General features: G+C 65.0%; 8 protein-coding genes across 8 annotated transcripts; 4 read left to right on the top strand and 4 right to left on the bottom strand.

Annotated features, from left to right (window-relative positions):
• Positions 1-1,062: 1,062 nt before the first annotated feature.
• Positions 1,063-2,122, top strand: EMIHUDRAFT_432985 (hypothetical protein). Its single transcript, XM_005759469.1, has 2 exons — positions 1,063-1,687; positions 1,769-2,122. Exons 1-2 carry the CDS (start codon positions 1,068-1,070, stop codon positions 1,929-1,931), a joined length of 783 nt encoding a protein of 260 aa, XP_005759526.1. The 5' UTR covers positions 1,063-1,067; the 3' UTR covers positions 1,932-2,122.
• A 380-nt stretch (positions 2,123-2,502) lies between these two features.
• Positions 2,503-4,129, bottom strand: EMIHUDRAFT_350778 (hypothetical protein; the record flags this gene model as incomplete). The annotated part of the gene is given in 4 exon segments (XM_005759470.1): positions 2,503-2,747; positions 2,764-2,789; positions 2,808-3,802; positions 3,830-4,129. Coding segments are annotated over 2 exon segments (684 nt in total), but the record flags the coding sequence as incomplete, so codon positions are not given.
• A 2,506-nt stretch (positions 4,130-6,635) lies between these two features.
• EMIHUDRAFT_198390 (hypothetical protein) lies at positions 6,636-7,324 on the top strand (the record flags this gene model as incomplete). Its single annotated transcript, XM_005759471.1, has 2 exons — positions 6,636-7,080; positions 7,314-7,324. The coding sequence occupies 2 exons, from the start codon at positions 6,636-6,638 to the stop codon at positions 7,322-7,324; spliced, it is 456 nt and encodes a 151-aa protein (XP_005759528.1).
• A 1,685-nt stretch (positions 7,325-9,009) lies between these two features.
• Positions 9,010-10,677, bottom strand: EMIHUDRAFT_96957 (hypothetical protein; the record flags this gene model as incomplete). Its single annotated transcript, XM_005759472.1, has 3 exons — positions 9,010-9,819; positions 10,028-10,209; positions 10,320-10,677. 3 exons carry the CDS (start codon positions 10,675-10,677, stop codon positions 9,010-9,012), a joined length of 1,350 nt encoding a protein of 449 aa, XP_005759529.1.
• A 369-nt stretch (positions 10,678-11,046) lies between these two features.
• EMIHUDRAFT_96958 (hypothetical protein) lies at positions 11,047-12,959 on the bottom strand (the record flags this gene model as incomplete). Its single annotated transcript, XM_005759473.1, has 2 exons — positions 11,047-11,685; positions 11,886-12,959. The coding sequence occupies 2 exons, from the start codon at positions 12,957-12,959 to the stop codon at positions 11,047-11,049; spliced, it is 1,713 nt and encodes a 570-aa protein (XP_005759530.1).
• Positions 12,960-14,633: 1,674 nt separating this feature from the next.
• On the top strand, positions 14,634-15,896 carry EMIHUDRAFT_448480 (hypothetical protein; the record flags this gene model as incomplete). Its single annotated transcript, XM_005759474.1, has 5 exons — positions 14,634-15,203; positions 15,318-15,354; positions 15,429-15,558; positions 15,728-15,777; positions 15,888-15,896. Coding segments are annotated over exons 1-5 (786 nt in total), but the record flags the coding sequence as incomplete, so codon positions are not given.
• Positions 15,897-17,704: 1,808 nt separating this feature from the next.
• EMIHUDRAFT_448481 (hypothetical protein) lies at positions 17,705-18,607 on the top strand (the record flags this gene model as incomplete). The annotated part of the gene is made up of 3 exons (XM_005759475.1): positions 17,705-17,751; positions 17,819-17,948; positions 18,224-18,607. The coding sequence occupies 3 exons, from the start codon at positions 17,705-17,707 to the stop codon at positions 18,587-18,589; spliced, it is 543 nt and encodes a 180-aa protein (XP_005759532.1). The 3' UTR covers positions 18,590-18,607.
• Positions 18,608-19,914: 1,307 nt separating this feature from the next.
• On the bottom strand, positions 19,915-21,895 carry EMIHUDRAFT_432986 (hypothetical protein). Its single transcript, XM_005759476.1, has 5 exons — positions 21,043-21,895; positions 20,775-20,817; positions 20,565-20,677; positions 20,449-20,483; positions 19,915-20,374 (listed from the first exon to the last, which is right to left on the bottom strand). Exons 1-5 carry the CDS (start codon positions 21,873-21,875, stop codon positions 20,094-20,096), a joined length of 1,305 nt encoding a protein of 434 aa, XP_005759533.1. The 5' UTR covers positions 21,876-21,895; the 3' UTR covers positions 19,915-20,093.
• Between the last annotated feature and the right edge of the window lie 20 nt (positions 21,896-21,915).

The raw sequence follows: 21,915 nt of genomic DNA on the forward strand, positions 1-21,915 counted from the left end.
CAGTTGAGGATACCGTTGTCCGCACGAAAGGTCGCCGGCTTGAGCATGCGCATCGCCATTGTCTTTGCGGTGATCTCAATGGTTGCAAGCTCGCCTGCGACGCCAAAGCCCATCTCCCGGCCGAGGTGCTTGGAGCACTGTGCATTCGGGAAGCTGACGCCCTTGGAGTTTGTTGCCGTTTCGGTGCCGAACCTCTTGTCGGCTCCGTACGACATGTAGAGTTGGTGAAGGCGCGGCGGGCACTTTGGGTTGGGTGCCGTCGCGGGGTTTGCGATGAATGGGTCGAATGACGGGGCATCGAGCGTGCAGCCAGCCTCTTGGATCAGCTTCAGATCGTCGTAGAACTTGGCGCAGTCGACCGCAACCGGGAGGCCGAGGACATCATCGAGCTTTAGCTTGCCCAGTTCCGAGTACTCTTTCTTTAGCTCGCGCAGTTCCTCTAGCTTGCGCAGTTCCTTTAGCATGCCCAGTTCCGAGTCCGTTGTCTCTCCGGAGCAGGACGCGTACTCGTGGTTGCCTTCCTTGTAGCCGCAGTAGCGGCAGGACTTGATGCCACCGGCGTTGCATCCGACCTTAGCCGGACCAACTGAGGGGCACGACAGCGGATCGTACGTCGTGTACTGGCCAGGGTTCTTTGCCTTCACCGACAGGCACGGTTCGACGACTTCTTTGAGGAGGGCAGCGCACGTCGTTGTTGCCACCGGCGACGAGCAGACTGTGGTGTTGCCAACGCGGTAGTCGTTGTCAGTGCAGGTGATGATGCTCCGGTCGATGGGCTGCGCGTCTAGCTGCCGGTGGAGCGGCGCGGCCTCGGAGAGCGCGAGGGAGGCGAGGAGGGCTGTCGTGAGCTTCATGTACGCAATCTTCTCGTCCTTTCGTCGGGCGCGCACTTCTCAATGATCGTGCGGACTCCTTGTCACGCCTTGGATTATTCGGTTTCCTTAGTTGAACAAAACTATTTCTCCCCGTAGCCTTTTGGGGCTGGGAAGGCCCTCGCTCTAAATGCAAGAAAAAGAAAGGGGTGGCGCCGCCTTTGCCAGGCCCCCCGGCCAACCAACTCAACGACGATGACAACAGCGACGATGGCAACAGCGACGATGACAACAGCGACGATGAGCGACAAGCTGCTGGCTCCGCTAGAGAAGTCTCGGGACGCGAGGACCGGCTGCCTGAAGAATGTCTGCCTCTTCCTTCTCTCGCTGTCCGTCCTCGTGCCGCTCGGGCTGGTGGCCAGCGCGGCCGTCGCGGGCCGGCCGCTTACCCACCAGGGCGTGACGCAGCCGCTCAGCGGCCTCAACTTTGCACTCATGCGCTTCGCCCGCGACATCTCTCGTGCAAAGGCACGCCGGCGCCGCTTCAACCAGCGATACGCTCTGGTGCCGCTGCTGCTGGGGAAGGAGGAGCCGCTGCCGCTGGGCGACCCGGACAGCTGCGTCGGCTGCATCTCCTTCACGCGGGACGAGCTCGCAGAGTTTGACGGCCGGCCGCTCCCCGACGGCTCTCCGTCGCCGCTCTACCTGTCTGTCCTCGGTCGGGTGTACGACGTTAGCAGCGGCGGCGCCTTCTACGGGCCGGGCAAGTCGTACCACAAGCTGGTCGGCAAGGACGCCACTAGAGCCTTTTGCACCGGATGCCTCGCGCCCTCGTGCCTCATCTCGTCGACCGCCCACCTCTCCGAGACGCAGAGGCGCGGGGCCAGCTCATATCCCCGCGCGGCCCACCTCTCCCGCCGTCGGCGCTCAGCGCCTCTTCCCTCGCCGGGCCTCAGGCGCGAGGCGCACCGGTGGGTCGAGCTGTACGAGTGGCACGACAAGTACACCCTCGTCGGCCGTCTCCGCGAAGAGGCGGCCGACCCGGCGGAGGAGGAGATGGCGCTCTTCCACGCGCTCGAGGCGGAGCTCAGCGGCAACCACAGGCCGTTCGAGATGTGACATGTATTGATGGGTGGGTTGGAAAAGCGGCGTCACAGATTTGCTAACTCCGCTGTGTGTGCTTGCAGTGTGCTCGGGCCCCGCCGCCCCGGCGCACGGTTGCTGTCTGTGTGTGCCCCCATGACGCACGTCTGCCAGTGCGGGGCCGACGCGTGTTTATAACACATAAAGCCGTATACTCTGAGAGGGCCTCTGATCGCACCGCCGCTCCTCTCGCACCTCGGCACCGGGCCGGCACGGGTCTTGAGTCATCATTGCGGCCGTGTTCCCATGGAGTTCCCATGTGTACAACGCTGTGCGGCGGCAGCTCACTACGTCGCGCCCGCGCGCGCGAGTCGCGAGGTCTGGGAGGACGCGACTCGCCTCTCGGGTCCGAGGTGTCTCTTCGAGAGGACGAGATGCCACATCAAGAACTAAATATTTTCGTGAGAGCCGGAAGTTGAACACTCCCATGGATCCGGATCTCTTCGCCCTTCATTTTGATTCAGGATCAGCTTTTCGGGCATTGACAGGGGCCCGATCTTGGAGCTAAGGTTGAGCTAAAGTTGCTTCTACTAAACTAGTGAGTACACACACCGGCAGCGGGCCAGCAGCACGAGACTCGACACACGAAATTCAGCAGTAGACATAGCAGGCAGCCATTTAGCATGGTGTGCGTCAAGAGCGCGTGGTAACAACGAGGCTCCAATCGCCAATGTCACAGCCACACCGCACTGCGCTGCTCCGGAGGGGACCGCTCACTGGTTTTTTACCACCACGGATTCGCGTAAGGGCACGACGTTTTCGACCCCTTTGGCATCGGCCCTGCCTCAAGTTCCTCCGGGCTGGCGCCGAACATGTGATGAGAAAGAGTGCCAGCTTTTGGCCCGAACAAGGGCGCCAGGTCATTCTCCGTTTTGATCGTGTAGGCGTCCACGATGTCCTTCAGCAGCAAGCGGTACTGCTCATGTTGCTTCTTGTTCGCCAGAATCGTTTCACGCCCGCACCCACCGTCTCCGTGTTTCCCCAGGTTGCAAGGATACTGATTGAGAGGGCGTGACACATTCTTGAGGGTTGTCTTTGAGGACTCGCTGATGGCGAGGAAGCGATCGTAGTGCGTGTAGGCGTGAACATTTTCCTTATTCACCTTGCTAGCGATGTCCTTCTTGTCAGCGATGTACTCCTCCGGCAGCACGCCCCTCGTCGTCAAGACATGCGCGCTCCCCATGATGCGAGCATCGGCGCCTTCGCCCTCGTACACGATTGCGAGAATGTTGCCTAGCGCAGTGGTCAGGTCCGTCACAGCCAAAAGGTTTTGCCCCGCATGGTCCCCAAAGAGAGCCTGGCGGTCCCCATCCTTCGGCCACTGAATCTCCGATTTGAGCGCGATCAGGCCCTCCCACAGCGCATAGTAGAAGTCTGAGATGGAGGCGTACGCCCCTGCCTTCAGCCTGAAGTCACAGTCAGCGTCCTTCGGGCAGTCCTCAACCTTCGGGCAGTGACCGCAGTCAGCTGACCCAGGTGGCGACGGCGGGACTCCATACACAAAGCCCGGGTTCGTGTCCACCTTGTCGGGCGTCTCAATCGCGAGCATCGTAGCGATGACGGAGTCGAGCGCGCCAGAGCCCTCGTAGCCGAGCTCCTTGCTACTCAGCTTGACCGGCAGCGTGTCCAAGTATGCGCCGTTGGTGAAGTCAGGCTCTTTGAGCGCGCTCTCGAAGCTCGTGTTTGGAAGGCCGGCGGCGCTCGCCACGTTCAAGATCCAATTCAGGTGGAACATCTCGTCGATGAAGGTGGCGTGGATGAGTTCGTAGGGCGTGAAGGCGTTGGTGATGTTGACACGCGTGTTGCTCGTCGAGTTAAGGTACGCACCCTTGGCTTGAACCTTCACGGCGTTCTTGTAGCCTGCGTCTCCAAAAATGACCTGCTGCGTCTCGTGCAGAGAGTACCCAGCCGTTAGGTACAAGGGGATCGTGAAGAACTCGACCGCGATCGCGGCCTCCAAGTACTTGTACAGGATCGGCAGGGTCCAGTTTGTGCTTCCAAACTGCTCGCACGGTCGCTCGGCGAAAGGAGAGTCGCTGCAGAGGAATTCGTTGTGCAGGCTGCACGTCACGTTCTGCGCGTTGGCAGGATCGGAGACACTTTCCGCGTAGAGCCACCCGGCCGCAGGCTGTAACAGGCGCGCGAGCAGGAAGGCGGCAGCGAGCGGAGGCATTTGTGTGTATCGAGTTGGCGAGGCGATGGGTCCTGACAAGGTCGGTCAACGTCCTTCCGAGGAATTAATGTCACGCACTTTCGAGCATTTTTAGGGCAATTTCTCACATCCACGGCCTGGCCAGGGATGCTTCACAGTTTGACACGCAATGTTGACCCGTCCCGTATTTTTTTGGGAAGGTCGATAAACAGCCTCGCCAACTCGCGCGCTTGTCCTTCCCATTCCGACAAACCACACACAGAAGCGAAGATGCGGTGTACGATTGCCCTGATGCTCCTCGCTTCGACATACGGCCTGGTTATCTCGAGGTCGCCTCAGCCAGCGACGGCACAGGAGCTGCAACGGCGGCGGCGGAGAAAGGCGAGACAGACAGCAGCGTGCTTGCTTCGCACGGGCCTCTCCGTGTGCTTAGTCACCGCTGCTACATCGCAGGTGTCACGACTTCGCCTCCGGCCACGGCCGTGCATGCACACGTGCGCCATCGCCGAACCGACTGTCGCCTCCGCCACCTCGCCACTCTCGCCGCCGGCGGAGGACATCAGCATCGAGTCGCCCCTGGACTACGACTCGCTCGCCGAGGCTGACGAGATGGAGGCATCAGAGCCGCTCGAAACTCCCTCGGCGAGCGCAGCCCTGCGCCCAAGAAACACTTGGCTGCCATAGAACACACTCCTCAAACCGCCTGCTCGCAGATGATTGACGACGACCCCGTCCTCCGCTTCTACCTCTCCGACCCAGAAGGGTTCGACTCCCTCTTCGAGCGCCAGACATCACGGGACGCCGACATGGCGGACGCTGTCGTGGACGCATGGATGGAGGCGGGCCGCTACAAACGCCGGCCCTAGGCCTAGCTCTATAGCCGTAGTTCGCCACCAAAATTCGATGTCTACTGAGTGTGCTAGTCGAAATGTGTAACGAAACACCAAGCTGCAAGCAAAATGCGCCCGCGGCGAAGATGCCGACTCACACCCGCCCAACACGCAGCTAGGGCGTACGCGGTCTCGGGAACCGTACCCATACTACTCAAAAGTACAATATACTACCACAAAGCACCACTAGCGATTTCGCGCGGAGGGCGTAGTGAAGCGCTGGGGCGCTCACTGTGTGTTATTCGGGTGGGGATCCATCAGTGGTAACCGGCTTTAGTCACAGATCCAAGCTCAGACGCCACACCAACACCACAAACACGCTCACTTCGCCGCTGCTGTAGAGGGCCCCCGGGGGCCCATACTACGTCGAAGTACGGACCCGATCTCGGCACTCACGGGCTGTCACGCGCCCGCGCGCGGCGCGGGCCGCACCGCCCATGCCCCCGGGTCACCGACCCCGCCTCTCGGCCCTCTCGGCCCTCAGGAGCGTGCGGGAGACCGGCGAGGGGCGCGCCGCGCGCCGCCTGCAGAGCCGCCAGAGGCATTGTCGCCTCCGCTGGCGGGGTTCCCGCGCGCCCGCCCGCGCCCGGACCCGCGCCCGCTGCGCCCGCGGGCTCCGGATGCGCCGCCCTCCGTCTCCTTCTTCTCGATGGCAGTCCGCACTTGCTTGTCACGGGTCGGCGGCGTGGTCGAGGGGAAGGTCGCCGGCGGCCGCAACTCCGCCGCCGTCGCTCCGCCGGCTCTGATCGAGTATCGGGCGTTGAGGGCGGCGGCGCAAGACGGGTCTGACGCATCCATCGCCACGAGCCTCGCGACCACGGTCGTGGCACACCTGGCGGCGGCTCTCGGGGCCGTCTCTACGGCGCTCGACGCCGTGTGAGGTCGCCGGCGGCCGCAACTCTGCCGCCGTCGCTCCGCCGGCTCAACCGAGTATCGGGCGTTGAGGGCGGCGGCGCAAAGTGGGTCTGGTGCGCCACACGGCCACAACCCTTGCCACCGCCCTTGCCGCCGCCCTTGCCACCCTTTGCCGCCTTGCCTCCGCCGCGGGCGGCGGTGGGAGCGGCCTGCTGGGCTAGCATGTTGTCCTTGCTGGGGACGGGCACGTGGAACGCACGTTACATGTTCGAACGGCCTCCGGGATTCAAACAAAAAATAGCCAAGGCCCTCTCGCAACCCCTCCGACCCCCTGGGACCCGTGGGCGTCGAAGAGGCGCTCTCGGGGGGCCGTTCTGAGTTCATACTACCTCGAAGTACAATATACTGCGTCAAAGCACCGGCCCTGAGTCCGTACGGCGGGGGCCTCGCGGGATCGCGACTCGGAAGGAGAGAGAGGGGCGCGCGCGCATGGCGGGCCGAGCAGGCTCGGCATATGGTGAACCCCCGATGTCGCGATGCGGTCCCGCTTTTCCGCGATCATTTCGTCCGTCCAAACGAAAAGGAAGCGCCGGATCAAGAGAGAGATTTTAGAAAACCAACAAGAAATCACGACTCTCACAGTGATTTGGGCTCGGCAGCTTGTCAGCGAGGGGGGGGCGGGGCCGCGCAGGGGTCCTCTAGTGCCAAAGAAACGGCAAAACTATTACGTGCAACCTCGCCGACGGCCGCGCCGTCATGCACACATCGCAGGTTCGTGCAGTGATGTCGCTGGCGCTCGCCGTCGGCGTACACGCGACGTGCAACCCGTATTGTGGGGACAAGACGCAGGGCTGGGATAAAAAGTGCGACTGGGGTGGCTGCTACAGCTGCACCGAGTGCTCCGCCCCTGCGCCGGTGTGCAAGCCGTTTTGTGAGGACAAGACGCAGGCCTGGGATGACAAGTGCACCTGGACTGGCTGCACCGGCTGCACCGAGTGCATCGTCCCTGAGCCGGTGTGCAAGCCGTTTTGTGAGGACAAGACGCAGGGCTGGACTGACAAGTGCACCTGGGGGGGCTGCAGCGGCTGCACCGAGTGCTCTTCCCCTGCGCCGGTGTGCAAGCCGTTTTGTGAGGACAAGACGCAGGGCTGGACTGACAAGTGCACCTGGGGGGGCTGCAGCGGCTGCACCGAGTGCTCTTCCCCTGCGCCGGTGTGCAAGCCGTTTTGTGAGGACAAGACGCAGGCCTGGGATGACAAGTGCACCTGGACTGGCTGCACCGGCTGCACCGAGTGCCTGGCCCCTTTGCCGTCGGCGCCGCCCCCCACACCGCCGACTCCGACCGACCCTCCCTCCCTCCCGACCTCACCGTCGGCGCCGCCCCCCACACCGCCGCCTCCGACGCCACCACCGCCGTCGCCCCCAGCGGTGTGCAAGCCGTTTTGTGAGGAGAAGACGCAGGCCTGGGGTAACAAGTGTTACTGGGGGGGCTGCAACGGCTGCTCCGAGTGCGGCCCGTCGGCGCCGCCCCCCACACCGCCGCCTCCGTCCGACCCGGCCTCGCCCTCCACCTCGCCCACGCCGCCGCCGCCCTCCACCTCGCCCTCGCCGCCGCCGCCCACGCCGCCACCACCGGCGCCGCCGCCGCCCACGCCGCCACCACCGCCGCCGCCGCCGCCCACGCCGCCGCCGCCCTCGTCCCCAGCAGGGCCTTGCACCATTTCATCCACCATTGTAGAATATCCCGCGGACGGGGGCGCTGCAGCCACCAACGTTTGCCACCAAGGCAATAACAACTATGATGAGGAAAAGTGCCGCCGTGCACAGTGTCAATTCCCGTTTATGCTTGGAGCTAATGGCCCGTACAACGAATGCATTACGGACTTCATACCAAGTGGAAGGCGCTGGTGCGTCACGACCGAAGGAACTAGTTCCTGGATGTATTGCGATGATTCTGAGGATGTTATCTTGGATAAATGTGAGTGATGCAGCCCGCGCCCCCAACAGTTGCGATCGGGTCCGTAGGACCAAGCCTGCCAAGTGGCGCTGTGCATGGGATGGTGGGAGGGAACGACACGGAAATCGGTGGGCTCTCGAGGATTTTTCGGTGGGCTCTGCGGTGCACGTGGGCTCGAGCCATCACAGCTTGCTGGATGCGAGTTGGCCGGATCCGAGCTGGAGCAGGCGGACATCGCTTCCAGGGAGGGGGGCGCCCTTCTCTCCACAGGGGGGGGGGTCCCTCCCAGCACCTTCACCACATGCTAGGTGCCTCCTTGATCTCCTTGTTTCCGTAGAAGAGTACAAACTTGATGGAAAAAAGCCGTGGATAACGTTCCAGGACGATTTTATATCACAAGGCAGAAGCAGCAGGAATGACACTTTTGACAGAGATGATCACAGACATTAAATGGAGCTGGATTTCTCCTCTCTCTTCATTTCGATTTTCAGCTTTCAGCATTTTCCCTAGTACACACATCACACCGGCGGCGGGCCAGCGGCACGAGACTCGACACACGTCGAACTATCTTCTCAGCAGTAGACATCCCATGCATGGCTTAGGGTACCCCTAGGGTTCTGAGGGCCGGATTTTTTTAAGACCTTTTAAGAAATGAGGAGGTTTGGGGGCTCAAATTGTCATTTAAGAGATTGCAGGCACGGGGGGTCCCTCTTTTAAGACCGTTTAAGAAAATCGGCCTCACCGGCACGCGTCGCTGCGTTCGGCGCCGTTTTCTCCAATACTGCCGTTATTAGGCACAAACCCGCCTCTGAAGACACATCTGTAAGTCTGGTGCACTGGCAGGAGCCATACTCGCATAGGGGACGCGTGCCAGCTGACTGTAGCCAGCTTCCCGGCCTCCGGCGTCTGTGGGGAGCCTCCCGGACCATCGACCTCGGGAGCTCTCCCGCAGCGTTTAAGCGTTTAAGACCGTTTAAGGAATCGGAGGCCCAGCAGCTCTTAAAACCGGCCTAGGCCGGTTTTAAGCCGTTTAAGCCGCAGGCGCCCCAGGGCCCACCCTTTTAAGCCTAGGGGTACCCTAAGATGCATGGTGCGTCAAGAGCGCGTGGTAACAACGAGGCTCCAACCGCCAATGGCACAGTCACACCGCACCCCGCTTCCAATGCGCACAAACGAGGAGCAGGAAGGACGGCCGCCACCTCACGAGCTCGTGAGCCACATCGGATTGGCGTAAGGGCACTTTGACGGCCCCTTCGACATCATCTCAGCCGAGTGCGAGGGCGGGGGCGTTGCCCCGTAGGTTCCGTCCTCGAGCGCCATCGTCTCCGACTTAACCGACGGGGTCGCGTACACCATGTGGGCAAACCATTGAGACTCGGGAAGAGAATTTTTGGTCTCGTTGCTGTATCCATCCACAATGTCCTTCAGCAGGTTGTTGTATGCCTTCTCTTGTTGTAGGTTGGCATTCATCGCCGCAGACTGGCACTCACTTGGATGCCGTTCGAGCGACTTGATGTACGTCGTCTTGTTATCGGGGGGAAGCGACTCCACCCATTTGTTGATGGCGAGGAAGCGATCGTAGTGTGTATAGGCTGCAACATCGGTGGAGTCCACCTCATCGCCGGCCGTGACGTACTCCCGAGGCAGGATTCCTCTCTCCGTCATCACGCGTGCCCCCGACATGATGCGAACATCGGCACCTTCGCCCTCGTACACAATCGGTAGGATGTTCGCTAGTGCGGTAGGCAGGTTCATCACAGTCGGAGGCGTCACCCTGAATCCGTGCTTGTCGTCATCGACTGTCGACCACTGACGGTCTGGGATCACGCCCGTCCAGTTGCCAGGGCAGTCGGTGTGAACCTTGCACTTATGGGTCGAGTACCCCATGCACGTGTTCTTGCCGACGTCACACTCGCCATGCGGCGCACTGATGTTTTTGTTGATCGCAATCAGACCCTCCCACAGCGCGTAGTAGAAGTCGGAAATGCTGCGGTACGCCCCTGCTTTGACCTTTCCCGTTCCATCAAGCTTCGGGCAATGGTCTGTCGGCTCTTGCGATTGCGGGGGCGGGGGCGGGGGTGCAACTCCATACTCAAAGTCTGGGTTTGGAGCGTGCTCAGGGTCGGGTGTCTCGATTGCGACCATCGTCTTGATAACAGAGTCAAGCGCGGCCGCCGGATCCAGAGTACGTGAGGTTGTTGCTACTCCGCAGCCGGACTGGCAGCTGGTCCAGGTAGGTGCCGTTGGTAAGGGGGGGCTTTTTGAGCGCACGCCGAAAGCCGTCTGCATCGAGTCCTGCAGCACTCGCCACGTTGGCGACCCACTTGAGGTGGTACATCTCGTCGATGAAAGTGGCGTGGATGAGCTCGAGGGCGTGAAACTGTTGTTGATGGGCATGACCTGCGAAGCACGAGGGCGTTAGGAGTTCATCGAGCCTCGCAGGCGTAGCTTAAGCCGGTGGGGCGGAGGGTCCGGCTGCTGTCCCTGCATCTACAACCTGACCTTCTTACTGTCAGTGTCGACGTACCTTCCGTTGGCTTGAACCTTCACGGCGTCCTCGTAGCCTGGCTGGCCAAACATGACCTGCTGCGACTTGTGCAGAGAGTAGCCAGCCGTCAAGTACAGTGGAATGGTAAAGAACTCCACGGCGATTGCCTTCTCCAGGTACTCGTGCACGATCTCGCGGTTCCATGGCTGGGCGCAGGGATACTTTTTCAGCGGAGAGTCGCCGCAGAGGACGTCCCACTTCAGGTTACACGTGACGTTCTCTTTTCCCGCGCTGGGATCGGCGGGCCAGCCCGGTTGCCACGAAGCGGCAGCGGGCGCGAGGGCGGCGAGCAGAAAGGCGGAGGTCGCTAGGCGAGTCATACCGATCGGGTGCGCCTCCGAGGCGCGCGAAATTCAATGCCGAATGGGTCCTGACAAGGTCCGTCACACCACCTTCCGAGGCAATGATGTCACGCACTTTCGAGCATTTTTAGGGCAATTTCTCACATCCACGGCCTGGCCAGGGATGCTTCACAGGAATTGGAACTAGAGCGTCCCTATACGGTCTACGGCTCTAGCCAGCCACATAAAGCCGTAGTGCATAGATTATTTCCGATGTCAGTGGCACACAAGGCGCTCCTGACGGCTGTGTATACACGCCCAGTACAAAGAGAGGAACAGAGTGTTTCATGTGGACAGCAGAGTGTATAGTCCACCAGCAGTGGTTTTCCCGAAACGCCTCTCGGTCGTTCACTCCTCGTCGTCGGTGTTGGGGGCCGTCGCGTCGCTGTCGCTGTTGGGCGCGGTGGCGTCGCTGTTTGCTTCGCCGTCCAATGCCTCCGTCCTCTCAGCGAGCCCACCAGCCGGCGCCTCGTCCTCCGCTGCCGCCTCGTCCTCTGTGCGGTCCGAGTCGCTGTCCTCCATGGCGGGCGCGACCAAAGCTTCTGCTGGCGCGGCAGCCGGCACGGGCTCGCTGCTGCTGGCGCCATGCGTCGGCGGCCGGTCCGCCGCCCCAGCTGCTGCCGCCCCCTCCTCCTCGGCCCGACGCCGGAGCTGCGCAAACGATGTCGCCACGCCCTCGTCTGCGGCGGCGGCAGCACCCTCGGCGGCAGCACCCTCGTCCACACCCGCGTCTGCACCCGTGTCTGCGGCGGCGTCTTCGGCGGCGCCAGCATCGGCCGCGGTCTCCCCGGCCTCCGCACTCGCCTTGGCCGCCGCCACCGCCGTTGCCGCCGCCAACTCCTGCGCCTTGACCTTCGCAGCCGCTGTAGCTAAACGCCTCGCCTTGACTGCGGCGAGTACCGCCTCTGCCGCCGCCTCGTCCGCCGCCGCCGCCTCCTCCTCCGCCGCATGCGCCAAGACCGCCTCCTCCGCCGCCACCCTCGCCGCCTACAGCGCACATGACGCCACAGCAGTGAGACTCAAGGTCGGCAATGCGTCTACCACCTGTTGACTCACAGACGTGCCTCGGCCGCCGCCGCTTCTGCCGCCAGCCGCTCCGCCTCCTCCGCCGCCAGCCGCTCCGCCTCCTCCGCCGCGGCCCTCTCCGCCTCGATCCGAGCCGCTTCAGCGACGCGCGCCGCCTCAACCGCCGCCGCCTCAACCGCCGCCGCCTCTGCCGCCGCCGCCTCTGCCGCCGCCGCCTCTGCCGCTGCCGCCTCCTCGAGGCGTGCCTTCTCCGCCACCTCGGCCGCCGCCTCCTCCGCCGCCACCCTCGCCGCCTCTGCTGCGGCAGCCTCGGCGGCCGCCTTCTTCTCCGCCTCCGCCTCTGCCGCCTCCGCCGCCTCTGCCGCGGCCTTCTTCTCCGCCGCCTCGGCCGTGCGAGCCGCCTTGGACGACCTTTCCAGAGGCTCTGCTCGGCCGCGCTTTGCGCGCCCGCCCTCCGCGGCGGCGGGCTCTGGCTGCGCCGCGGCGGCGGCGGGCTCTGGGCCGAGCGTCAGAGCGCCGGAGGCGACGGCGGCCTCGATCTGCTGCAGCAGCGCCGCTTTGGTCGCCTTCTTGCCCGCCACCTCGATCCCGCCGCCCTCGAGCAACGCGCGCAGCTCGGCCACCTTGAGCGAGCCGAGCCTCGCACGCTGCGCCTCGTCGAGCGGCGCGGGCGCCGCCTCCTCATCCTGCGCCTCCGGGGCTGACGACGACGCCTCGGGCCGCGAGGAGGGCGCCGGCGGCGCCTCCCAACGCTCCACCTCCCTCCAGATCGTCTCGTCGGCAGCCGACATCTGCCGCCATCCGCCGTCGGGCGTCGCCTCGTCCGTCACCCACGCAACCACGCGCCCCCCGGCCACGCTGACGCGTGCGCCGGTGCCCTTCGCCTTGAAGGCGTCCTCGAGCGCCTCGTTGTCGGCGGCGGGGAACGGCAGGTAGAAGCCCGCGCAGGACGCGCCGGCCTTGCCGCTCCAGCCGTCGAGCCACACGCGCCACACGCCCTCGCCGCGCTCGAGCCTGGCCAGCGTGGTGCGCGCACGCTCCTGCCACTCCTTCGACATCTTTGCCGCCTTGAGCGCCCCCCACGCGTCCTTTGCCGACGGGTCCTGCGCAGCCGCTCGCGCGGTCGCCATCAGGTCGCAGTTCGCGAGCGCCGCCGCGTACTTGTCACGCTGTGCCGGCGCCCGCCCCTCGCTGTCGGGGGCCATGAGCTTGTCCAGGAAGGCGGCGTTGTCCATGTCGTCTCAGTTTTGCTCGGCAACTGTCGAGCTTGGGCGGGCCTGGAGGCGCGGCGCGGCCCAGTGTTCGCACAAAGGGCACGCGAGGTACGACCGTGCCCGACAGTGCTATTAAAATGACTCGGCTCCAAATGGCTGCAGTCGAGTCACACGCCGTGGAACATCCTCGGCTCTTCACACACCGACTTGCACATATACCTTTCATCCACAGCTCCGTCCGTGAAAACACCGAAACAACACCAAGACGACGCTCGTCCACGCACGTGGACACCAGCGTCCTGCTTTGCCATGATGCCACAACCAGTGACTGATGGACCAAACGACAGCGATCCGCGTCACAGAGCTGCGACCGAGGGTCAACATTGCCCGCTCCCTCGCGTGAGACCGAGTGGTCTCCACGAGGGTGACGGAGGGGAGCAGCACCATCCGGAGCGCCGAAAGGGACGGATGGTGCTGGTCTACAACGCGAATTACGAGCTCGTACTCGTCCCAGCGACGACGGCCGAGATCCTCCCCGAGCGAGACGAGCGCGCAATGGGCGGCAGCGGGCTTGAGGAGCACCCCGGTGTCACAACCGCACCGCAGCCCGTCCAGCACGTGCAATGCTCAACTTCAGCAATAGCGACCAGCCAATATTGGACCGACCGAGGGGCCGAGCCTGCGCTGGCGCATCTACTGGCCCAGGCGGGCGTCCGAGAGAGCGCGGCGACCGGCGCCGAGCCGATACCTGGCTCCCTCGATGGCTTCATAGCAACACCACATGCGGGCCTGCGCAATGACCCTGAAGTGGTCGACGCACACCGCCGCGCTGTCGAGGCCAAGCTGGCGTCAGCGAGAGCCCTTGCGTCGGCTCGCCAAGCGGCTCTTGAGTCTCGCATGGAGAAGCAGCGGCCCGAACCCGCACGCGCGGAGGCGGCCAGTGGGCAATTGTCTGGTGGTGTGACTGCACGCGAGGACCACAACACACACCCACCCAAGCGGCCGATTACAATGGTCGTCAACGCTCTCGCGACAGGCCCAGCGACGAGCGTCCCGCGCACGACAGCGCAGCAAACCGAGCAGATTGCCAAGGAGAAGCAAGCCGGCCTGCTTGCCATCCTGATTGGGTCAGACCAGGTCGCACTGGCCTGCGGCTACCGGCTGGAGGATGGCAGGTCCCCAATCACGCCCTGGTAAATGTACAAGTCCGTCCTCGTAGTGCTGTGCTCGCAGTGAAACTCGTGCTCCACAGCGCCGCGCCCCAGCTTGCCCCTACTTTTAGCTTACTGGGACAAAAGGGAGAGGGGGTTGTGTTCTCTAGGCCCCTTATCTTGTTTTTAAACCAACACACAGAGCTCATCACAGGATCAATGAAAGAAAGAAAACACAACCCGAGGGAGGATCAGAAAGAAAGAAAGAAAACACACAACCCAAGGGAGGGATGGGAGAACGGCACGCCGCCACCACACAGGGATTTTAAGGAGAGGAGTGTGGTGCGCTAGCCGTCGCCCACCCTGGGGAGTCTGCCTCTTCGTATCTCTTTTCGCAGTCTCTCGCCGCTTCTCGCTGCAACCTTCATGCCACCTCGCGGCCGTCCCACTCTCAAGGGAGGATCACAGCGGGATGAAAGCGCCGGATGTTTTCCTTGTGATTTCGCCCACCCAGCCCATCGCTGCCTCCATCGCTCCAGAACACCCGCCCGAAGATGCTCTCATTGCTCTCCCTCTACCCCCTTTCGCTCGCGCTGGCCACGAGCCGGCCTCCCGTGGGCGCCGCGCTCGAGGCCGCCGTCACTCCGAGCGACATCTTTGCCGCGGCCGAGCGGATCGACCCACCTTACCCGCCCTACGAGTTTTCGCACCGCCACATGGAGCAGGACGTGCACCAGCGCAAGAGGCAGTCGCTCGCCTCGAATGCGCTCGGCCGCCTGTCACGGCTCCTCGTGGGAGGCGGATGTGATGCCGCGCGGTCGGCGGCGCTGCGAGACGCGCGGCTCCCGCGGCTGCTGCTGTGTGCCGCCGTGCCGAGCGCGAGCGTTGCCGACGGCGCGTGCGCCTCGCTCGACACCGTGGTGGCGCGGCACGTCGCCACCAGCCTCGCTGCGCTCGCTGCCCTCTGCGCCGCCGACGCGGCCAGCAGCAGCAGCGTGCATGGCGGAGCCGCCTCCGAGGAGCTGCGCCCGCTGTGCGGCGGCGCCCGGCTGCTAGCGGACCGGGCCGACGCCCTCGCCGAGCGCATGAGCCTCGCCAGCGCCGTCTCCTCGCGGTGGGCTCCTTGCTCCCCTCATTCTCTTTCTTCGCTCTGCTTCCCGCCTCATTCTTCCGGTCTCTGCCGCACTCTCCCTCACAATTCGCCTCTTCCTCTCCTGCTCCCCTGCAGGTGGGCGGCACGCCGCCTCTTCGGGACCGACGCGGCGGTGCCTCGGCTCGACGCGCGGGCCGCCCACCTGCAGGGGAGGAAGTGTCTAGGAAGTGTCTAGGAAGTGTCTAGGTGCCTCGGCTCGACGCGCGGGCCGCCGAGCTGCCGTACGACGTGCTGCCCGGGCTGGTGGCGCTGCCGGCGGCGGAGGAGGGGGCACCCGCTCCGCGGGCGTGGCTGCCGTCCGTGGCGCGCCTCGCAGGCAGACTGACGGCAGAGTTAGGGTCAGGGGAAGGGTTAGGCATAGGGTCAGCCGTCCGTGGCGCGCCTCGCAGGCAGACTGACGTAACCCTGCACCCTAACCCCAACCCTAACCCTAACCCTGTCCCTCCGCTTAACCCAGCCCTAACCCTAAACCCTACCCCTCGCAGGCAGGCTGACGGCGGAGGGTTTCGCTTCGGTGATCCCGTTCGAGCAGCAGGCGAGAGGTTGCTGCCTCCTCCCCTCCTCCGCCCCGCCCCTGCCCTCGCCCTCCCACGCCCTCCCCTCGCCCCCCCCCCCCCCCCCTCCACCCGCCCCCCTCCGCCGCAGGAGCTGCTCACGGCCGCAGGCCAGCGCGTGCGCGAGCGGCGCTCCACCTGCTGGCTCGCCGAGTGAGTGGAGGAGTCTCGAGTCATGCGCACCACCCTTCCTTCCACCTAGGCGCTCCACTTGCTGGCTCGCCGAGGCCGGGATCGGCGCGTCGCAAAGCCCTGCAAAGCTGTCGCCTCTCGCGGACGCTTCCCCGAACCTTCTCGGAGCCTTCCTGGTGGCAGGCGCACTCGCCTACTCAGGCAAGCTGATGCCCCCCTCGCCGCTCGAGGCGTGCCCCCTGGTCAAGGAGGCGAGGCACGCCCACGGCACGTCCACGACACGTCCACGACACGCCCACGACACGCCCACGACACGTCCACGACACGCCCACGACACGCCCACGACACGTCCATGACCCACGACACGCCCACGACACGTCCATGACACGTCCATGACACGTCCACGACACGTCCCTCTGGCCGAGCAGGTGCGAGACGCGCTGCACGACGACCTCGGCCTCCGCTTCGACTGCGCGCGCCACCCGCCCCGCCGCCCCGCCGCCCGCCCCGCCGATCCCCTCTCTCGGCCGATCCCCTCTCTCTGCCCCTCCCCTCTCTCTGCCCTTCCCCTCTCTCTGCCCCTCCCCTCTCTCTGCCCATCCTTCTCTCGGCCGCAGGCGCACTCACCAACCTCTACGCGGCCGGCGGTACCGCGGCGTGTGCGTGGCACGCCCACACCACGCAGCACGGCGACACGTCGACAGGCACACCATGTGCGTGACACGTCCACGACACGTGTCCCTCAGGCACCGAGACCCGGAGCACGGCGATGCTGCCGACGGCGCCAAGTGGAGCCGCCGCACGTACGTCCTCTCCGTCGGAGAGACGCGCCGCTTCGCCTTCCGGCCGCGGCGGGAGGGCGCGCGGGCGGGCCGAGGGGGGGGAGGGGAGGGGGGAGGGGAGGGGGGAGGGGAGGGGGGAGGGGAGGACGAGGGGCGGCATGTGCTCCCGCTCTTCTCGGGCGACGTGGTGACGATGGAGAGGCACTGCAACGACGCGTACGAGCACTCGGCACCCCTGCGGAAGGGGCGCCCCCCTTGGCTGCCTCGCCGCCCCCCCCCGGCACTGCGGCTCGGCTTTGCCTCGCATAGGTTCTCGCGGCGCAGGGGGGCGCCAACGCGGGGGCGCGCGTGTCGGTCGTCTTCAAGCAGGCGGCGGGCCGTAGCAATTAATGCGCACTCCTTGCTCTCAGCACCGAATCGTGTCGCTCAGCCGCTTTCTCTCGGCTGGTGCTTGTGGCGGTCAGTCGCCCCGTCTGGAGCAGGCGCTCACGGGGCGCGACGGGAGGCGAGGCCACAGCGTGGAGGGGGAGGGCAGGCGCGCGCGGAGGAGGCAGCGGCGGGAGGGGGAGGGGGGCACGGAAGCCGCGACGAGCGGAGGCGGCCACCGCGGGCGAGGTTAGTCTCGCCCGAGACTGCCCGATGGACCGAGATGGACCGAGATGGACCGAGATTGGCCGAGATTGACCGAGGTCGACCGTTGCGGTCGAGGCTCGTGACACGTCCACGACGCGTCCGCGGCACGCGGCCCACAGGCGCCGCGCGCGGCCGGCGCGGCGGCGGCCGCGGCGGCCGCGGCAGTCAGCCGTCGCGCAGGCGCCACCTGCGCAGCACGCTTGTTGCGCTGCTCCCCGCGCTCGCCACGCCGCCGCCAGCCTACGGTCTCGAGGTTGCGCGTCGGTCGGACGTCGCGTTCGAGCAGCAGCAGCTCTATAACCCGCCTCCGCCCGTCACCTCATATCAGCAGCAAGTGTCGGACGCGATCACTATCCAGACAATGAAAGGGGCGTGGCGGCTTGAGGAGAGCTTCAGCGGCAGCGGCGCGTGCGCTGCGCCTCTCCGCTCCTCAAGCCGCGGCCCCGCGTCCCCTCACACCTCTGGTTGTGCGTAGGGCGGAGGACGAGCGGCAGCCTCCTCCTCGCGCGGCGCGGAGAGAGCGCGGCGCCTTCCCGGACCTTTCTCGGAACCTTCCTGCAGGCACGCTCCTCTTCCGCGGCGCGGAGAGCGCGGAGCGCGGCGCGGTGGCGTACTCGGGCGAGGCGGGAAGCGGGCGGGGGCCGTGGATCATCAAGGCACTTAGACACTTCCTAGACACTTCCTAGACACTTCCTAGGGCCGTGGATCATCAAGGCGACCTTGTGCACTTGCAAACGCCTGGGCTCTCTTGCGTTGGCTGCAGGACGGGGAGGCGAGGGGATAAGTCGGCCCCTTGCCTTCCCCCCCCCGCCCCCCCCCCCCGGGGACCCGCCTCGACTGGCTTGTGGAGAGGTGGTGACCTGCCGGACCCTGACCTCAGGCGGACGGGTTTGGCCGCAGCCCGGCCGGCCGCGTCGGCGGGGCGATCGAGCGCAAGGGCCTCTGGAAGCTGCGCCGCGGTGCGGCAGGCACTTTCACCTACGCTGGCCGCATCGTCGTGACGAGCTATGCTGCCGACGGATTGCCGGTTGCGTCTATCGAGGGCGAGATCATCGAGCTTGTCAACGGGGGCAAGCCGAAGGGAGGCTCCGAGAGGAGGGTGGGGACGTTTTTCGCGAAGCTCGAGCGGAGACTGACCGCCGCAGAGGAGGCAGCGGCGTCAGCAGACTCGGCGGCATCGGGGGGAGCGCCCGAGGCGTTGCAGGTGACGCCGGTCATGGATGGGCGCTTAGTGTACAAACAATGAGATTTCCTTACGTTATTTTGCATACTGAGGAGAAGCATACATGTAGAGAGACTCCCAGTAAGGGCCCGGGGGCGTGCGCGGTGGCGGCCGGGTGCTGTGGGGGCGGGGTGCGGCGTGCGGGGTGCCCCGTGTGTGCAGCGGGGCCGGGTGCGGGGGTGGCGCGGGTCGACGGTCGTGCGAGGTCCGAGGACCGAGGTATTTTTTGATAATTTGGTTATATTTATGTATGTAAAAGAGGAATGCAGTCGAGAGGACAGGGGAGGGACGCGGCCAGAAAGAGAGAGGGCGGCGCGGGGCGCGCTCAGACCTCAGTGATGCCTCTCAACGCACGAAGATGGGGGGGTCGCCCCCCCAGACGTGGGGACGTCAACGCGAGGCGGCTGGGGGTTTCTCCTTTCTGTTTTCTTATTCGTTTTCAAAAGGCAACTTTACCAGCCTGGGCTATCCCCTTTTTGGTAGCTTAACCACCTGCGACTTCATGAGTCATTTACATTGCATGCAGTGTCGCAAGTCCAAGTCAGTATCGCCCCCGGGGCGCGCCTTGTGCCGAGGAGCCCTGTCCCCTGAGAGGAGCCCCACCGCCAATCGTCGGCCTCTATCTAGTTGCTCTGGTAGTAGGCGGCATCGCCAAACCCCAGAAGTCACACGTCATTTGAGGTGTGCCCCGATCCGCTGTTGCCACCCCGAGGCGCCCGCGGCGCGCGCCCGCCCGGCTGCCAGTAGGAGGCGGCGCAATATGGCCATAGTACAGCCCTTGAGGAGGAGGAAGAGGCTGGCTGGCAGTGCTGTATGCCGCCGAGGGGGCAGTTTTGGGGTGCTGTCACGGGCCCAGGGGGCTGCAGAAGGCGTCCGCAACCGGGACAACCCGCCCCCCCAGCCGAGGCCGGTCGAAGCCCACTTGGAAGCAGCCATGAGGAGTCCTCTTGGTGCTCCTGGCGGTCGTTCAAAGGTCGGGCGCGCGCCGATGGGGGGTGGGGGGGGGTCTTGCTTGCTCCACACCGAGCGCCATCGGTCCGGACCGGCGTGACCAATATGAGGGTAGGCCTGCACAAGGTCTGAGCCGCGGCCGCTCGGCGCCAAGTGCAGTGTCACGCTCGCGCACGAAGGGGGACACAATGGGAAATTCTCGTTTCCTATTCACTCGGTCCCCCAACGGAAGAGGCCTCGCTCCTATTGGAACTCTCCAACATCAGATTTGCCTCGTGCGTCCCTTTTCGAGCCGGAAAGCTATTTTCTTTTGAGGGTCCTGTGGGGAGGCCGACTTGACGGGCGCATGGAGATGTGATGCCTCCATGCGCCCGTCAAGTAAAAATCGACAATGCAGCTCGATGGTTATTGGTTTGCCCGAAAAGGTAAGACACATCACACATGGCGGCGTTTGTATCTAGAGAGAGCGCCAGCGAGGCCCGCGCAGAGACGCACACCATAGAGCTATGCCCCACACGACGTGAGCCCCAAAACTCGCCATCAGATAGAGTCGCAAGAAGGTATCTCAGCAGATAGCTCACCCGAGGTGGCCAAAGCCAAACAGGGCCCAGTACTCTGGCGGGCTGATCGTGACTGCCGATCCGTACGTGAGCCCGTCGAGCAGCACCGACACCATCGGGAAGGTGAAGCCGACGATGAGGACGAGCAAGTCCTGCTCGAGCGTGACGAGCTTGCGGTCGCGCAGCGTCTCTGAAAACATCGAGAGCGCGTACCCCATCGCCGAGGCGATGCCGTAGTGGTACATGGGCGTGCTCTGCATCGGCCACTGTGCCGTGCACTGCTGCAGCCAGGCGGCGCCTAGACAAAAAGAAACACACGTCGGGGGGAAAGAAACGCACGCAGCACAGGGCCCTGCCCCAGCGAGGCGGCGCCCCCGAACGGGATCGAGTACATGAAGGAGAGCTGCCTAGGCGACACGTGTGTTGGAGGGAGTCAGGCGGGACTGCGCCGCCAGCCAGGCCGCGGCGAGGGGGGGGGAGGAGGGCGCGTCAGGTTCGGCCACGAGGCGAGCCGGTAGAGGATGGCCTTTTGGCGCATCTCCTTCTCGGGGACCTTGACCCTCCTCCGCTCGTTAGCCTGGAAGTTCTGCTGCAGCATCACCTGCAGGGGCAGGGCGGCAGGGGGCGGGGGCGGGGTCAGGGCGGCTGCGAATTGTGAGGGTGAGGGTGAGGGTGAGGGGGTGGGGGCGAGGGGCGACCTCCCAGTTTGCCGTCGTGCCCGCGCACACGAGGGCCCAGAACCTGTTCACAGCTAGAGGTGTGAAGAGACGCTCTTCACAGCCCGCACACACGGCGGCCCAGCCCCTGGGAGAGGAGGAGAGCGGGGTGGGACCGGAGGACCGTGCGAGTGCAGGGGCGGCCGGGCGCGGCGGCTAGAGCCGCGGGCGGTGCAACGGAGTGCAGAAACGGCGCTGCGGATTCGGTCGGGGGGGGGGGGGGGTTCTGTCCGCATCTGTCGGCGGGCGCAGGAAGATAGGAATATCGAAGGGGCGCAGGAAGTCGGGGTAGTCGCCGCTGAACCACCAGGCGATGTAGAGGCACATGGTGGTCAGGCCGGTCCCGCCGAACGTGAACCCGTTCGCCTTTAGGTCGCGCATGTCGAGCATCTTGTTCGAGTTGAACTTTGACATAGGCACCGCAGACAGCGCATTCACCAGGCCGGCCACGAGGAGAGAGGTGAGGAAGGGGCCCGAGGTGGCCATCGGGACGGAGGTGTCGAGCGCGTTGGTCACGTGCGAGTAGACCAGCCACGGGATCCCGAGGAACAGAAAGTACGCCCCGCTCACCGCGTGGATGTGCATGAAGTCGGCGCGCGTCCACAGCCGCCGCCGCACGGTCCCGGTCGGGTCGAGGAAGACGAGGAAGGAGCCGAGCAGGGCCGCCAGGCCGCCGTCGTCGTCCTCCTGCCCCTTGAGCCGCTCCATCACAACCTTGGAGTTGGCGTCGCCGATGACCGCCGCGTCCATCTCAGCCTTGACTCTCGCTCTCCGCTCGTCCTCCGTCTCGTCGAGCACGACCACGCTCGCCTCCTCGAAGCCGGCCTCCTCCTCGTCGTCGTCGCCCTCCTCAATCACCGCCGGCCCCACCGCCGCCGCCGCCGCCGCCGCCTCCGGCTCATGCTCCACGAGCGTCGCCGGCGCCATCGGCGGCCGCAGCGGCAGGTCCGCGACGTTGACCTCGCGGAGCAGCGGCGCGGCGGCACGGCGCGCGCGGCGGCTCAGCCGCGGCGGCTGCAGCGACGCCAGACCGCAGGCGCGCTCAGCGAGCGCGCAGCACAGCAAAGCCAAGCCGAGCCGCATGCGCACCGACGCCGCACCTCTCGGATCGTTCATTACGAAA

This window comes from Emiliania huxleyi (genome assembly GCF_000372725.1).
Source record: "Emiliania huxleyi CCMP1516 unplaced genomic scaffold EMIHUscaffold_8, whole genome shotgun sequence".
Classification (NCBI taxonomy): domain Eukaryota; phylum Haptophyta; order Isochrysidales; family Noelaerhabdaceae; genus Emiliania; species Emiliania huxleyi.

What these genes read in the sequence shown, in the direction of transcription:
- EMIHUDRAFT_432986 (XM_005759476.1), bottom strand. Translation starts at nt 21,875, where the DNA reads ATGCGGCTCGGCTTGGCTTTGCTGTGCTGCGCGCTCGCTGAGCGCGCC. An exon ending in GCCTCGTGGCCGAACCTGAC is followed by an intron (nt 20,484 to 20,564) that starts GCGCCCTCCTCC and finishes CGTGTCGCCTAG; the next exon opens with GCAGCTCTCCTTCATGTACT. An exon ending in GTACTCGATCCCGTTCGGGG is followed by an intron (nt 20,375 to 20,448) that starts GCGCCGCCTCGC and finishes CTTTTTGTCTAG; the next exon opens with GCGCCGCCTGGCTGCAGCAG.
- EMIHUDRAFT_432985 (XM_005759469.1), top strand. Translation starts at nt 1,068, where the DNA reads ATGACAACAGCGACGATGGCAACAGCGACGATGACAACAGCGACGATG. An exon ending in CACCTCTCCGAGACGCAGAG is followed by an intron (nt 1,688 to 1,768) that starts GCGCGGGGCCAG and finishes GCCGGGCCTCAG; the next exon opens with GCGCGAGGCGCACCGGTGGG.